The 16,749-nt window shown below is 38.5% G+C and overlaps 1 protein-coding gene across 1 annotated transcript in view; it reads left to right on the top strand.

The window, feature by feature from the left end:
- Positions 1-120: 120 nt before the first annotated feature.
- Exoc5 (exocyst complex component 5) overlaps positions 121-16,749 on the top strand; it is a 50,621-nt gene continuing 33,992 nt past the window's right edge. The window contains exons 1-4 of the mRNA XM_051142970.1: positions 121-400; positions 12,830-12,924; positions 13,751-13,898; positions 16,206-16,400. Coding sequence (XP_050998927.1) covers positions 374-400; positions 12,830-12,924; positions 13,751-13,898; positions 16,206-16,400 — 465 coding nt within the window. The 5' untranslated portion in view covers positions 121-373. The remainder of the gene's footprint in view (positions 401-12,829; positions 12,925-13,750; positions 13,899-16,205; positions 16,401-16,749) is intronic.

The following is a 16,749-nucleotide window of genomic DNA, read 5'->3' as shown; positions in this document are numbered from 1 at the left end:
GGTGGCCCGCTAGGCACAAGGCGCGTCACCCGCTCGCAAAATAGCGTCTCCGCGGCCCGCCCGCCGCTCGCTCCTCTCGCCCGCCCCGCGAAGTCCGCCGGGCGCGCGCAGCTCCACTTCCGGCGTGCGAGGCGGTGACAATGGGAGCGGCGCGGGCGGCGCCGGGAGGCAGCTGACAGGCGTCTGCGGCTCCGCTTCATGGCCGCTCTCCCGGGGCTGCCTGCGCTGTGTGAGGACCCGGGCAGCTCGCGGCGTCCCGCGCCTGGGGCCGGAGGAAGTAGGCTGAGCTGGGACGGGTGAGCGGCGCCGCTGAGGCGCAGCATGTGAAGCGGAGACGGCCTCGAGCGCGGGGCGAGCCTCTCAGCCGGCCGGCATGGCCACGACGGCCGAGCTCTTCGAGGTGGGTCCCGGGGCTCCGCGGGCGGCGACGGGGGAGGGGCAGGACGCTGGGCCGGCTCGGGTCTCTGGGGGTTTGGGGGGTGTCATGGGGTGGCAGTCGTTCTCCCGGCCGGACGAGGTGTGGGCAGGGCTGACTCCCGAGCCCAGGCTGGGCTAGCCGGGTCATGCCGCGCGGCTGCTCGCGGTGGTGCTGCCCGGGGCACCTGAACTGGGAGTCGTGGAAGCTTCTCGCTGTCGACGTTCCTACACGCTAGAAGTGCGCTGGGGTGCCTGCCGGCTTGTCCTACAGTCTGAAGGCTGGGTGGCGGGGGGGCTTTCTTTTTAGGACAATAAAGGCCTACTTAGCCTTACCACGGAAGGGAGGCGGCACATCTTAAGGCATTTAATTATCGTGGTACCACCCAACTGCTAGTCAGAGAATCTTTAAGGTGTGAGAGAGAGGCTGTGGGCGTTCAGATGTGTGGGTTTTGGCCTTTTTTGTTTTCTGAGCGTTTCCGTATTTCAACTTGAAAATTGGTTTTTTTGTGGTAAGAAGCTGTGATGTCTGAGATAATGGGATGAGATTACAAAACAATGAAACAGTGTCTCCTTTTGGGAAAAAAATAGTAGAGCTATGAAGAAAAATGAAGGCTGTATACACCATCTCCCCTTTGGAGCGCGATCACTTCATAGCAACAGAAGTGTAAGTTGTAATGAACACTGTAATTCACAGTTAAGAATTTCACCTTAGGTGAAAATTGTATCCTTTCGGTTTGAGCATCAGCATGTCTTGTGGCTTGAATTTTAAAGACCATAGTTTCCATAATAAATTGAACTTTTCACTGTCAGCTTTTTGTTACTACACGTCGACTTGCAGTTGTCCCTAGCATAAAAGCTGCACATGTTCATAGAAATAGAATGCCTAAATTGTAAGCTGTAATGAAAGTGATCTGAGTAAAGTAATTACACTTAAGAAAAATGTGTTGCTTTTCCTCAGACATTAAGTGTCTGGAGATATATAATATTAGTTTATCTAATCGTAAAATTCTGCCATCTGTTTATGTACACAAGGCCAGGGAAACAGTCTTAGTACTCTGAACATTTGTTGTGTGTCCTTGGTCAAGATACTGGGTAATTCTGTAATTTCTTGTTTCAGTCTTTATGCCTTACAGGATTTGAGATCTTTAAATGATGAATTTCACAACAATCTACTTACTAACAGAAAACCATTCCATTCTCTTACTGTTATAATGAGTTCTCTTTAACATTCACTGTCTTGCCTTGGATCATACTGTATTTTCTTCTTCAAATGTATGTCCGAGATGAGCCCAGTAACTTATTTGAAAATGTGCTTTCTTTCCCAGGGAGGAAGAGAAGAGGGTGAAGAAGTTTGTTTTTTGCTCTCTAGGCCTTGCCATTTAGTTAAGTTGTTAAATTTGCTTAGCTAAGTAAGTAGTAGTTTTATAGGTGAGAAAGCCAATGATGACACAGTAATCAGAAGATTCACAGAACAAATAAGTGTATTGATAGGTCTCATAACTGGAGTGATTCCCTCCCCCACACACTTATAGCTTCATCAAAATTAAAAACATAATAATAGTTACAGTAAAATACTATGTTATGTATAATTAAGTCTGTCTTTTCCTGGGTGGCTGTGAGTCTAGTCCTGCAGTAGACTCTGCTTGAGAAGAAACTATCATTCTCAAAACGAGAAGTCAACTCCTTTACTGTAGAGAGGGGAGAAGGAAAAGGGCCCCCAGTCCCTGCTGCCATTTCCTGCAGCTACTGTCACAAATGCAGATTGCAAATTAAGCCAGGCAGTGTCTTTTTCTCCTACTTCCCATTCTAAGCCACAGCCAGAGAACTGGAGAAAACGGCAGGATGTATTCAAGGATCTTTTGTTTTTATGCATCCGGGCTTTCACATACTACTAAATAGAATTGTACTTTCATTTCCCATGTTAGAGAAATTAAATGGAAACAGAGTTGAATTTTCAGCCTATAAAATTTCTTTGCTAACTTTGCTTTTTATAAAATCTTCTTACTGATTTGATGACTCACCCTTTTTTAACAGACAACTTCTGACAATAAAATCAAACTGTAGCTCTTTCCTTGGTTGACAGAATGATTTATTAATAGATGACTCAGTTACTGCAACAATGTATGTCCTGGAAGTTGCCCAGAATACCTCCTTGTTGACAGGTCTTACTGAGGAATCCATTTGTGGTATTTTTAAGTAATAAACTCAGGGTGGCCTATCTGAACCCAGATTTCTCAATGGTTTGGATTAGTGATGTATCCAGCATATAAAGGAATGGCTCAGGTGGTAAATCTTCTTTGCTGAAGACATTGCTTGTTTATTAGCACTACTGGAGATACTTTGTCCTCCTTTGCTGATGGTCTCTCCTGTTCTCCTTACTGATCCTTTCCATTTCTCTTGGCAGCTACATTTGACAGGAGAGTTCTTTGTTAAAACTAGGGCCGGTAATTGACTCAGTAACTATTTTTGAGTACTTATCAACTTCAAGATAAAGTGCTAAAAATTGACAACACTGCATGTTCTATTGGACATGCCACAGAAAAGTCTATTCATTGATGCAGCTGACATTCCATGGGTTGGGATTAAAAGATCATGAAGCAAAATTATAGGTGAGGTAGACAGATGAGTCAATTGAGAAAGATTGTGCAGATGCCTCCTTTCCTGGGATAGTTAGGGAACATTTCACATAGTAATCGTGTTCAAAGTTAGGTATTGATAGGTGAGTAGAAACTTGAAAGGTGAAGGGTGTTTAGGACATACTGAGTCAAGGGAGGGGTGTGTGTGTGTGTGTGTGTGTGTGTGTGTGTGTGTGTGTGTGTAGATGTAGGAAGTAGAGGCTCCGGCAAATCTTTGTGATGATAGAGTTTGAGGAAGTTTTGAAAAAGCTTCTGTAGATCATGGTAAAGGAGCTGATGACTTTTTCCTAGTAGGCTCAAGTGAATCACATGACGTCAATGTTAGTGTGAAGAGTGGCCTGCAGTGGGGATTATTGATAGCCTGGCATTGACATTAACATCTGTTCTTGTCATTCGGTAATCCTTCCAAATTGTCTGTTATTGATTGATTAACCTAGAAGGTAAATATCTTAGACTAACTTAATGGAGACAGAAAAACCAGAGGATTGGGAAGGCATTTTGGAGAAGAGTTTGGTGCCTGAGAACTTAGTTCATGTATGTGAAGTTGGGAAATGAGGTAGGGCCCTCTCAGGGAGAGGGAGGGATTCATTAGACGTAAGTGTGTATCAGGGAGAGGGAGGGATTCATCACATGTAAGTGTGTACTAAGGAGAGAAGGAGCACAGTTCTTTAAAGTATGTGTTAGGCTGGGACTAGTGGTACTGATCTATAACCCCAGTTGCTCTAGAGACCACTGAAGGATTGCTGATTCAAAATCTGTGAGACAACTTAGATTTTCGTCCGCCCACACCCAACCCCTCCCAGGGACAGGGTTTCTCTGTGTAGCTTTGGCTGTCCTGGACTCTCACTGCTAGGCTGGCCTCAGACTCACAGAGATCCGCCTGCCTCTGCTTCTGCTGGTATTACAGGTGTGGACCACCAAGCTTGATAACAATTTACATTCTTGTCTCAAAATAAAAAGCAAAAATATGACTGAGGATAAAGCTGAGTGCTTGACCAGCTCATAGAGGGCCCTGAGTTCAATCCCCAGTATTGCAAAAAGGATGGGGAAAATATAAAGATTAAAGCTGCGCATTGTAGCACATACCTATAACCCAAGCAGTTGGGAGGTGGGCAGGAGTATCTGGAGTTCAAGATAATCTTGGTTACAAAGTGAGACCCCCCTCCCTCCGATTCAAAAGCTAAAAATAAACAAAACTACAAGCAACAAAAAGGGCTTTAGCAAGGTATCATGTGAAGATATCAGAAGGCAATCAATTAACTGTAAATATAAATCAGTAACTCAGGAGAAAGTCACAGCTAATTTTAGCACTTTAGAAACTGTTGCTCTATATAGATAATAATTTAGGCTTGGGAATAGATGACACCTCTCAACTGTACATTTCAGTAGCTGGATTGTCTGAGCAAATAACCTATTTTCTTTGTACTTCTGTTTTCTCATCTGTAGAATGGAGAAAAATAATATGTTCTACTTCAGAAGGCTAGTTTGAAAATTACCTTAAATTTCTACCTGTGGATTGGGGGGCGATAATGAAGATTTAACTTAAATTTGATAAATTAGTTAGAAGAATACAATTAAAAGAATGGTAGCCACATTGAATTTAAGCTGATTAATAAGACAGGAGGGACCTGGCCCAGCAGCACATACTTGTGATCCTGACAGTGGGGTTGCGGAGCAGGAAGAGTGTGAGTGTGAAGTCAGCTTGAGCTACATGGTGAGTGCCACTCACTCCCACCCCCCACAAAAAAATAAAAAAGAAAGACAAGATTGAGCATCTATTGGGGCAAGAGGGAAGCCTTTCAAAGTAGACTGAGAAAAAGGCATACTAGAGAGAGTGATAGCAGACTACAATGAGAGAGAATTAAAAAATGTGACTGGAAGGTTATATTTATGATGTCTGCAATCTGTCATCCTACAATGTGACTTTCACTCATCCTCTTGGGTTTGTGCTTTTTCATGGATTGGAAAGTTGAAGAAAGGCATTTACTGGGTGAGAGGAAACATACATGGCAACAAACCCAGAGAAAAAAGACTCTTCTCAAAGTAAAGGTGGGACCAGGAAAGCCAAAAAATTCTCTAAGATGTTTTAAAACTTAGTTATTTTATCTTGATCCAACTGAATTGGTAAAAAGCAAACTATGAGCTAACTTCTCTGATGTTCTCACTTCTGGAATCGAAATAAAATGAGAAAGAAATGAGATGAAAGAGTTGAGCTAGGCTGATATTTAAAGACCATTCTTGCTTTAAAAATTTTAAATCTTTAATTCTGTGGTTCTGTTAGATCATGTAAAAGATACCATTTCATTTTGTTACTTTTTCTTTGGAACCTAAAGCATATTCTCTCATAGAAATGAGACCTTACTTAATATGACCTAAAAAATTGATACAATTCTACCTACAACTGTTGAGTCTTTTAAAGCATCCACTCCTCCTTCAAGATTGAATATTGTATAGGTAGTTTCCAAAAACTTATTAAAGCTCGTCTTGATTTTATATGCTAGTGTGCTTTATTTTTCTACTTTTCTGTACTAAGGTAAGGCCCATTTTGGTGGCCTGAAAGAAAGGATTTCATCGTGCTTTTCAAATAACTAATAATTAATAGTTTACTAATTTATAGAAAATATATAAAGACTATCATTAGCAAATCAAATGGGAATAGAGAGGAGGGCAAAATCATTTACCTAAAGTGTTATTGTTGGTTAGGCTTTTATTTCTAATATATCATGTGTTGATAGCATCATGTAATGACAGTTGGCTTTTTAAGTTTTTAAATTTCTTTTTCTGGTTTATGAGCTAGTTAGGAGTTTGGGATTTGTATATGTGAAGTTTGTGGATATATATATCAGGGTGTGATTTTTTTTTTCAAGAGCAGTTGAAGGAAATTTGCATATACTTCCAACTAGCTAGTATTTTGGTTTGTTCAGCATTGCTCTATTGGGCCACATCTGGAAAACAAGAACACGTGACAGAGCTTGCCTTTGCTTTCAGTTAAAATATGGAGAAAAGAGTAAAAAATAGAAAAAAACTGTTCTAAAACAATAAGTACAACTGGACTTGGTGTCACAAGACTGTGTGACCTTAGCTACATAGGAGACTGAGGCTGGAAGAGTCCAAGTTCAGTGCCTGGTTGGACTACAGAGTCCAGGGGCCAGCCTGAGCAACCCAATGAGGTTTTGTCTCAAAGTAAAGGAGGGCTGATAGTACAGTCTACAGAGAGTGCTTATGTAATGTTCAGTCATTAAACAATAAATGAAAATGAATTGCTTTGCATTTGGCATTTGAACTTGTAAGGTTTGTAGGGGTTTAAGAATAGAGAAATGGTGGTGATCATGTGGGAAAGAGATGGATTTGAGCCAGGCTTTTGGTCATTGCATAGTATCCTGCTCCTATTTGTTTGCTTGGATTTTGTTTGTTTTGGGTTTGTTGTTGCTACTGCTTAATTTAAAAAGAAATTCTTTTTTTTTTTCTCAGTGCTTGCAGTTGAAATATCATGGTGTTTGAATTTGGCAAAAAGCCTTTTATTTATCCTCAGTGGAGAGCAAAGAAGAGTGGAAGACAGGAGGAAGACTGGAGTAAACGCAGTGTTGGCTAATGAGCTCACAGCCTCAAGTTCCTTTATAACTGGAACAAGTCTTTTCATGAAGGCAGCGTCTTCATGATGCAAACACACTCCATACACCTTATCCCACAACACTGCTTCGCGGGGAATTAACTTTCCAATACATGCTTTTTGGGAAACATTCAGCCATAAGAAGTTGTATTAATAGAAGGAAGAAGGCAGGCATCCTGTAGGGCACAAGCAGCTGAAATGGGGAGAGTTGGAATAGGCTGAAAGGCTTATAGGGTGTGGCTGTTGTTTGGGGAAACAAAGACTAGGATAGGAGGCTCAGGGTGAGCTTTAAAATGGAGACACACGAGTGTGAACTCGATTGGAATTGCTTGGGACGTATCTGAATAAAAGGAAGCACTGTTTTCGTGATTTCTTTGATGGAAATAGGCACTTTAATGTAAGGGAAATACATGATACGCAGTAGTTGAACTTACAGCTTTGTTGGTCTAATGGTAAACAGAAGTACTTGATTCTGAAATTTTTCTATTCTTTGACCTAAATTGTAGGGGAATTACTGTAGTTTCTTTGAGTTTGTGGGTAGTTCTGACACTTATATTGGTCTATTTGGGGTTTAGTGGTATAGGAAAATTAAATTTGGTTGGATTTGTTACAATGGAGATTTGTGTTCTTGATTAAAAGGAATAGTTTCCAAGAGATTTTCAGTAGGAATGAGCACAAATACCATGCTTTGTCTTTCAAATGTAAGAATTTAGAGGATAATGAAACCAGTTTATATAGTAGCCAATTATGTAGAGTTAAATATAATGTACATAGTGCTTTGACTTTTGTTGCAGTTTGGCTGATTAAAAAAAAATGACTACAGGTGGAATGATAGCTCTCTATGAGGCCTATGAAATTCTAAAAGGTTTTGTTGTTGTTTGTTTGTGAGAAGCCTTTTGGGAGGACATGGCCATTTAAAAGCTGTGAGCCTTGTTAGTAAATGCCATTGTAGCAAGGCTATGTATTAGAAACCAGCGGTGGGATTTGTTTGGTTTATAAGCAGAAATTTTCCTTTTTAAAAAATTTTCTTTAAACTTCATCCTGTAGTGATCAGTAATTGCCTTATTTTAAACCTTAACAATAATTTGGTTGTTTCAGAGGATAAAACTTCTGTTTTACTTCTAGAATATTGCTCTCCTGATTTTGTTCCTTTTTCATTGGATCTTTTTCTTGCTATTTCCCTGTAAATTGGCGTACCTTCCTAATAATTGTGCAGTCCTGAGGTTTTAAATAACTATTTATGTGATAACTCCAAAGTTACAGATTCTGTTTCTTCTCTATAACACCAACCTGGCTTTTTAACTGCATGCTTTGTGTTTTCACATTGACACCTAATGGACATCTATAGTGTGATACATGCAGAACAAATTTCTTGTTTCCTCACTCCCGTATCCATCTCCTTCCCTGCAGTCTTGCATCTCAGCAAAAAGTACCACTGCATAGCTATTCGGGCCATAAACCTTTCCTTTTTTCTCCTCTCTTCACTTCATCCCTTCAGCAATATATAAATACATCCCGTAAGATTACATGGTCCCATTTCTCAGCTCCCTGCCCTCTACCACCCTCATCTAAGCCACTATTATCTTTTGGCCAAGTTGTTATAGTTGGGTCCTCTTAGAAGCAGATACTGAGACCGAATTTTTATTACGCACCACATTTATTAGGAGGTACTCTTGGGGTGAACAGGTAAGATAAGCAGTAAGATAGAAGAATATATGCAGAAGTGCATGTGTATGGCAGTGTGCAGTGTTGTCACTCTGGTTTTGACCATTCAGATCAGGCCTTTGTGCACCTGTCTCAGTTATTGGAGTCATGTTACACTGAGAAAGGAATGATATTCAGTCAAATAGCCCTCAGCTACTGAGAGGATTGCTGAGGATACCACTATGTAAAAGCACTACTGCTGCCAGCTCAAGCAAGTCCCTGTCTGCAGGAAGAGCTGGAGGACACATCACTGTCCACAGTAGGCCACCTTGTGTTCCTAGATTCTGTATATTCATTTGACTAACAGATCCTCCAGCATTCTACTTCAGTCTCATGGTGGAAAACTATAAGATTATTAGTAGAGTAAATTTCTGGTCTCTCTGTGGTAATTGGATGGCTTCAAGTTGCAGTTGAGCCTGTATCTTTTCTTTGTGATCATTCTAATTTCATCTTTTTTCCCTCCTCTAATTCCACCGTACTTTTAGTACTTTTGCCATTCTTACTGTCTAAAGTAGTTGGCGTAGTCTTCTTAGGCTATTGTCGTGACAATTATCTGTGTGCTTTCAAAATTGAGAGAATTGATCTTCCCAACAGAATTGTTTCTGTGACACACAAGATACTAGTCTCTGCCTTGGTATAATAGCACCTTTGCCTCCTCTTGATCTTGAGGGTCACAGTTGATTGACCCTGCCAAAGGTAGTCATTTTTCTTTCCTTTCATTCTCTGAATACGTGCAACTAGGGTTACCAAGCAGCCCATAAAGCCAGAGTTTAGTGCAGACCTATTTTTTTCTTCACACTTTTTCTTATGAGTTAAGTGTATGTGTCTGGGAGAGTATGTGCTAGATGTGTGGAGGTGTCTGAGGAAGCCAGAAGAGGGCACCACATCCTTGGACCTGGAGTTCCAGGCAGTTGTGAGACCCCTGGCACCGAGAGCTGTTAAGTGAGCTCAGGTCCTCTGAAGGACAGTAAGCACTCTTCCCTGCCATTTTGCCTTTATTGCAGTTCTCATTTCCTCCGTGCTTAAGGACAAGCATTTCCCCTTTAGTGTCACGATCTCTTTCACTATAGACATGAGCAGATCAGGAGATAGGTAGACAGGACAGTTTGCTTTTTGTTCCTAACCTAATAATTTTTCCCCTTGAGAAAATGACATTAAAGGTTTTTAGTTTGGAATGTATCCTGCAACTTAAGGGGACAGAGCTCCGACTTTATAGAGAGTACCACCTCTGAACTAAAGCTTTTGTTACACCAAAACTGTAGGTCTAGTCTATTACGATAAACCTGAGTCTTCTATTCCCATGTTTATCTTCTCTCTTACTCTGACCATTATTGAGAGTAAGGCATTGAAATTCATACAATTTGTAGAGTTCCTTTTCCATTTTAGTTCTGTCATGCCAGAACATTCTGGGTTAACACATTAAAGCTAACTTCAGAAGTTGTGTTGATATTTCATTAAGGGAGGAAAATAGCACTTTCTTCTTGAATTAGTTGGACCAAGAGGCCAGATTTCAATTCTCTGCTTCTCTCTCTGGTCTGTAGTCTGGTTAGTGGCCTATCTAAACTGTCTGTCCCTGTTACCTGTAAGTTGTGCTTTGTCTGTTTTGTCCCTCAATCTATGCCTATTCCTAACAAGGGGCTTTGTTCTGTGTTTATTGAACAGCACAGAAAACATGGCATGTGAACGGAACCAGAGATGCTTTAGAGAAATCTTTAGCAGAGTTTTACAAGAGAAGTTACTTTACTGGCCCCAGCTGACTCTTGCATAGTAAGCACTGCTGCAAGCAGACATCATCAAGCTATATCCAGATTGCTTCCAGCATTTATGGTGGACAGTGGATGCTTCCAACCTCTTGCCTGCTTTCATCAACACACAGACACAAATGCAGTACTTTGGGTTACAGTAGAAGACTTTATAATTTCAAATTAAAACTATGCTTAATTTAGATTGTAAAGTAGATTGCCAGGGAAATTCAAGGCATATTAAGATCCATTATATTGTTCTCTTAAAGGCAAGTTAAACTTAAACAGGCTGAGTATAGTCTTAAGTGATCTCAAGGCTCATTATTAACTTTGGTTTGAGGGCTGCCAAAAGTTAAATTAGAGGTATTTTCATTAAAATGTATCCTACACTGTCAGGGTTTCTCTGTGTACATACAGCTTCTCATTAGGTACTTAAATATTTTTAATTGTTATATCTTCTTATTAATTGCAACTTTTATAATATAGTTGTCTCTTGTAATGTGTTTCAAATTTTCAAGTCCTCTTTTTTTGGTTAATATTGTATTTATCTTGTGTATCATTCTTTCACTTTGAGTCTTGCAAACAGCATGTAGTTAGGTCATATTTTTGGTTCTCTTCTAATCTGTGAAAATTTTTAACACACTTAAAGTGGCTGCTGATGAGGAAGGACATTTGTAGTATGCTGTTTGTGTTCGTTATGCCATATAGCTTTTGGCCATCATTTCTGGCCTTCTCAGTTCAGTTAATCATGTGTTGTGAAACATTTAAATTCTGTGTTCATTTATTTTTGTGTGTATTTTGTGAAATTTTGTTTTTGCCATAAGGCTTGTATTTGAGTTCTTATCAAAATCTAGTTGAATTTATATCAGCTTAAACTCAGTAAGTTACTAACAGTGCTCTATTCTTATCTCATTCATTGTTGATATTACAAAATTACCTTTACATGTATGCCTAAAGTTTATATAACATTTGAAATATATTAACCTTTTAAATTATGTACAAAACAAAATATGTTGTAGCCAGTGTTATTGTTTATCTACTTGTTAATTTATCTCCATTAGGATTTGTATTGCATATGTTTTTAGGTTATTTATAGTACCCATTTATTTCACCTTATATCCTAGGAAGGTCTAGTGGCAACAGACTCTCAGCCTTTGTTTATTTGTTTGTTTTAAGTCTAGGAACATATTAATTTCTCCCTTGCTTTTGAATGCAGATGTAGCTGGGTGTAGAATTCTTTGACAATTTTTTGTTTAGTACTTTGAACATATTAGGCATCAGCCTCAATGTGATAACAAACCCTGCTAATAATCGTAGTGGTCCCCATGCGTGACCTCATTCTTCCATGCTGTTTTCACAAGTCTTTGCCCTTCAGAACTTTGAAGGTGCTGGGATTGCAAGCATGCATCATTTTGCCTAACATGCGTATTTGTCCATTGATTGGACCTTCTACTTCAATAAGTTAAACAATTGCAATATAAAAATGTTAGTATTCTTATCAGTGTATACATGTTTTCTCATTTCATTGAGTGTTGTTTTATGTGATTTTAATAGAACATAGCTTTTCATCTAAGTTTACCTACTTTGTAAAGTACTTTTATTGAATATTCATATAAATAGTTTTCAGTATTGCACACAGTGCACAGTTACTCCAGAATTCTTTTGTGTATATATTTATCTCCTTGCAATTTATTTTATTTTTGACTTCTGTTTAAATTTTTGAGACAGGGCTTGCTATGCAACCAAGATTGGACTTGAATTTCTTATGGTCTTGCCTCAGTCTCTAAGTGGTAGGAAAATAAAATTATGAGGTTAAAACTCTGAACATTTGTAACACTGATGTTACCAAAAAAGCTCCCAGCTGTCTTCCTAAAAGATTATATTTGTTAACATTTTTGACGTAGTGAAAGTGCAAATTTCAGTTTATGTTCTTTTTACCACATTGTACTCTGTAACTAAAATACATTACTCTGCTTCTTAAGTTAACAAAATTATAACTTGCTAGATACCGTATGACAAAGGCCTTTAATCACCAGTATGGTAAAACAGAAACAAGAGGATCTCTGTGAGTTTTAAGATCAACCTGATCACGTCCCCTGGATGGGGAGGCCTGGTGGCACTCAGAGGAAGGATAGCAGGCTACCAAGAAGAGACTTGATACCCTATGAGCATATAGAGGAGGTCCCCCTCAGTCACAGTCATAGGGGAGGGCAGTAGGGGGAAAGTGGGAGGGAGGGAGGAATGGGAGGATACAAGGGATGGGATAACAATTGAGATGTAATATGAATAAATTAATAAAATATTTTAAAAAAAGATCAACCTGGTCTTCATAGCAAGTTTCAGTCAGGGCTCCATAGTGAGACCCTATTTCCCCTCATGCCTCACCCCCCCAAAAAGAATCTGACTTTGATTGCTAGTAAAGCTATACATTTCATGTGCTTTGGTTTTGGTTTGGTTTTTTATTTGTTTGTTTATTGTTTTTGTTTTTTAATAAATTATCTTATGTTCTTTCTTCATTTTCTATTTGGGTGCTCCAATGAGTCAATACTGCTGGTCTGATATTTTAGCATCCTACTTTTCTTTATTTATTAAAGACTTTTAAACAACAAAAACTTTTAGCAATGGTAGACATTAATTTCAAGTTCTCATGTAGTAAGGTCTCTTTTAGACTTGTACGTTTCTGTAAAGCCTTTTGAAAACACGTTTATTCTGTGAACCAGGAGCCTTTTGTGGCTGATGAATACATTGAGCGGCTTGTGTGGAGAACCCCAGGCGGTGGTTCTAGAGGCGGACCTGAAGCATTTGATCCTAAAAGGTAAACTTAAAAACAAATTTCTATGGTTCCAGTATAGCACTACAAAGTGTTTAGACTAGAGTCCACTGTATTGGAATTCCTTTCAGTATTCGTATAAAATGATTTTAATTAACAGTTTGTCCCCACCTCAAAAAATTCCTAGCAGCATCGGCATCTGAAATTGTGTTTTTTCCTTAAGCACTTTACCTTATTGGATAAAAGGATTTTATTTACGTTAAGAACTTAATTTCTCCACTTAGCATTAAATTAGAAAAGGCTGGTTATACTTCTGAAACGAAAGCATGGTGTGTGTGGGAGTGTAGGCCTATAGTCTCAGTGCTCTAGAGGCTGAGGCAGGGCTCTGAGTTGGAGGTTAGCCTAGAATACATAGCAAAACCCTGACTTTGAACAAACAAATAATAACAAAAAGTTGACTATATTCTTTTAAATTTAGTAGCTGTAAATCAGGAAAACAAAGTCACTAAAATCCATAAATGTTTTGTTGTACATTTATCTTCTTGAATTTTAAGTAAAGTAAAGCTTTACTTTGTTGAGGTTTTCATTTGTTGGGGATTTGTTGAGGTTTTCATTTACCTCAAAGATAATCCATTGCAAAGTCAGTAACAACTGGCTATATTTCCAAATGCTATGTATTTTTAAAGTCATGTGACCTGTTCAAAGTGAAAAGAAAATTATGACATTGAAGAAATTGCAACAAGATGCTGTAAAGGAAACTAATATGCTTGTCCCTATCTCAAAGAAATCTTACTCAGACCTTCATAGAGATGCTCAGTTCCTTTTGGCTAATAATGGGCAAATTGATTATATTATTGATTTCCTCTATTAGGTTATTAGAAGAATTTGTAAATCATATTCAAGAACTACAGATAATGGATGAGAGGATTCAAAGGAAAGTGGAGAAATTAGAACAACAGTGTCAGAAGGAAGCTAAGGAATTTGCTAAGAAGGTACAAGAGCTCCAGAAAAGCAATCAGGTATACATTTAGCTAAAGAATGCATAGTTTATTACTAGACTATAACATATTTTCATTTTTCTTAGGTTATAGTGTCTTCATTTCTTTTTAGCTTTAGGCTTTTGAAGAGTCAAGTCAAATTATATTATATTCTAACTCTCTGGTCCTATAGTATAAAGTATTAATGTATTGTTATTGCCTACTGTTGGCATTGGCATGCTACTAGGTGGGTTTGGAATCACAGCACTCTCCTTTTCAGGTTAGGGTGGTAGATGCTTCAGTGTGACCCTAACCCTTCACTTCTTAGTTGAATAAGCTTTCACAAAACTGACTAGTTCTTAGACATGCACTTTGAGAAAATCCTTATTAGAATGGATATTTAAGTAGTCTTTTAATTCTATTTAATCATAAATAAGACCAGATCTGGATGAAGTTATCTACTAGATCAGTGGTTCTTAACCTTCCTAATGCTGTGACCCTTTAATATAGTTCCTTATGCTGTGCTGACCCCCAACCATAAAATTATTTTGTTGATACTTTATAACTATAATATTGCTACTGTTATGAATCATAAAGTACATATCTGATATGTAGGATATCTGATATGCAACTCCTAAAGGGTTTGTTACCCACAGGTTGAGAACCACTGCCCTAGAGAAACTTGGTTTGAGTAGTTTCATAAAAGTTAATAGCGTATGCCTCAGTGAAGTCTGCTGTAACTGAAAACACAGGTGTAGAGCTCTCTCCCTCAGTCCACTTTTCAGTTGGAAACAAACTGCTAGTCTGGCCCCCAGGCAGTGCATGCCAGACTTGTTAGCACCTCTTAGATCCTAGATTTCACCTGCATGTCTGAATCTCTCACTGGCTTGGTTTAATTTGGAATTTGGCTTTTCTAAGTGTAGTTTGAAGAACGTTGTTGAACTTTGCTCACTCTCGGGAGTTGTTTATTCTTCAAATTTTTTGGAATTAGCAAGCTCATTTCTGTTAAAACTTCATTTATATTCTTTTATTTAAGAATACATGGCTATGGTCAAGTAATTGATTAAAGAAGTCAATAATTTAAGTATAATTGTTTTTGAATAATTATGGTGACAATTTCCATATATTTCTAATACCGATTTGCTTTGAGTAATAAAAAATAATATTAATATTTTATAAATGAGCCAGTCTGCCTGAATTTGAATTGCAGCCTGACCACTAAGCTAATTATATAATCTCAAGCAATTTAACATCTCCTAGCTTTGTGTTTTTGTTTTTGTTTTTATGGTTTTTCAAGACAGGGTTTCTCTGTGTAGCTTTGGCTGTCCTAGACTAACTTTGTAGACCAGGCTGGCCTCGAACTCACAGCGATATGCCTGCCTCTGCCTCCCAAGTGCTGGGATTAAAGGCGTGCGCCACCACTGCCCGGCTAGCTTTCTGTTTTTATGTGTAGTTGATAAGTGATATATTTAGAGTAGTATCTGATGCAAAGCAAGTCCTCAATACATGTTTCAGCTTTTCCCCCTTCAGTATGAAAGTCTTCTATTGAAATTTTGGCCGTTATCAATTGTTCTGATATTGGCAAATCTAAAGAATTCATTGCATTCAGTTTTCATGTATTGTAAGACAAAGGAAAGAAACTGCTGAAAGTAATATAATAGAATAACTGCTATAGTCTATTCTGTTTTAAACACTTGGAAAGAACAATTTTATCACAAATATTATTGTCTCTGGCATTTTGGCATCAGGTATTAAGGCAGTATTGATATGTAGCTCACACTGGCCACTCATTTGCAACTGTCTTCTTATCTCAGGGTCCAATGTGACTGAAATTGCAGGCATGTATCACTACACCCAGCTTAAAATTCCTTTTTAAGTATTTTTAACGTTAATTTTATAAATCAATACCCTTTAAATTCTGATACATTTTTCTAATATTTTCTGTTTATTAGCAGGAGTGTTCTTTAAAAGTCCAGTTCTGTGGAGCTGGGGAAGTGGCTCTTCGGTAAAGTGCTTAATGTGCAGGCATGAAGATTTGAGTTCCTAAAAAGCTGGGTTTTTACATCATGAGGTGAAGAGGTAGCAAGAACAGAGACAGGAGCAGCCCTTGAGCTCCAAATTCAGACAGACCCTGCCTCATGAGGCAGGGCATAGAAGTTTGAGTTGTTAGAGAGTGGTGCTGAAGCTGGTCTGGATCTGTACTTATTGCTGTGGTGGGAATAAGACCTAGGGCCTTGTTCATGAGAGTCAAGTGATCTACCGTTAAAGCCCTGAGCTGGCAGTGTAGCTTTCATAAGTATTAACTTACAAACTTACTTCTTTCTCTTTTCTGTATGCACAAATCCCTAGGTTGCCTTCCAGCATTTCCAAGAACTAGATGAGCACATTAGCTATGTAGCTACCAAAGTGTGTCACCTTGGAGACCAGCTGGAAGGGGTAAACACACCTAGGCAACGTGCAGTGGAAGCTCAGAAATTGATGAAATATTTCAATGAGTTTCTAGATGGAGAATTGAAATCTGACGTTTTTACAAATTCTGAAAAGGTAAGCATTGACAGAATAAAAGAAGTAACCAAATTTTAATTGGTTTGCTTTCTATTTTCAAAATATTTATTTATAAATGCTGAGGTGACTGTATTTTTAAGTATTTCCTCATCCTTTGACTTTATTAATGAAATTTATATAGTCTTTAATTGTTGTATACTATTGGGTGATAGATCGAAAGGGTTTTTCTGTAAAGAAATCCTCATGTTCTAGTTTTTATTTACTTGAATAAAGATTCCTTCTAAAAAAATAAAGCATCTTAGATCATGATCATTGAAAACTCTGAGTTGGTTATGTTATTCTTTTCGTAACATAGTCACTTAATCTCCATCTAAAGGTATATGGTATT

Source organism: Acomys russatus, chromosome 3, assembly GCF_903995435.1.
Source record: "Acomys russatus chromosome 3, mAcoRus1.1, whole genome shotgun sequence".
In the NCBI taxonomy this organism is placed as follows: domain Eukaryota; kingdom Metazoa; phylum Chordata; class Mammalia; order Rodentia; family Muridae; genus Acomys; species Acomys russatus.
Note: the sequence above shows the minus strand (reverse complement) of the source record. Positions and strands in the feature narration are given on the sequence as shown.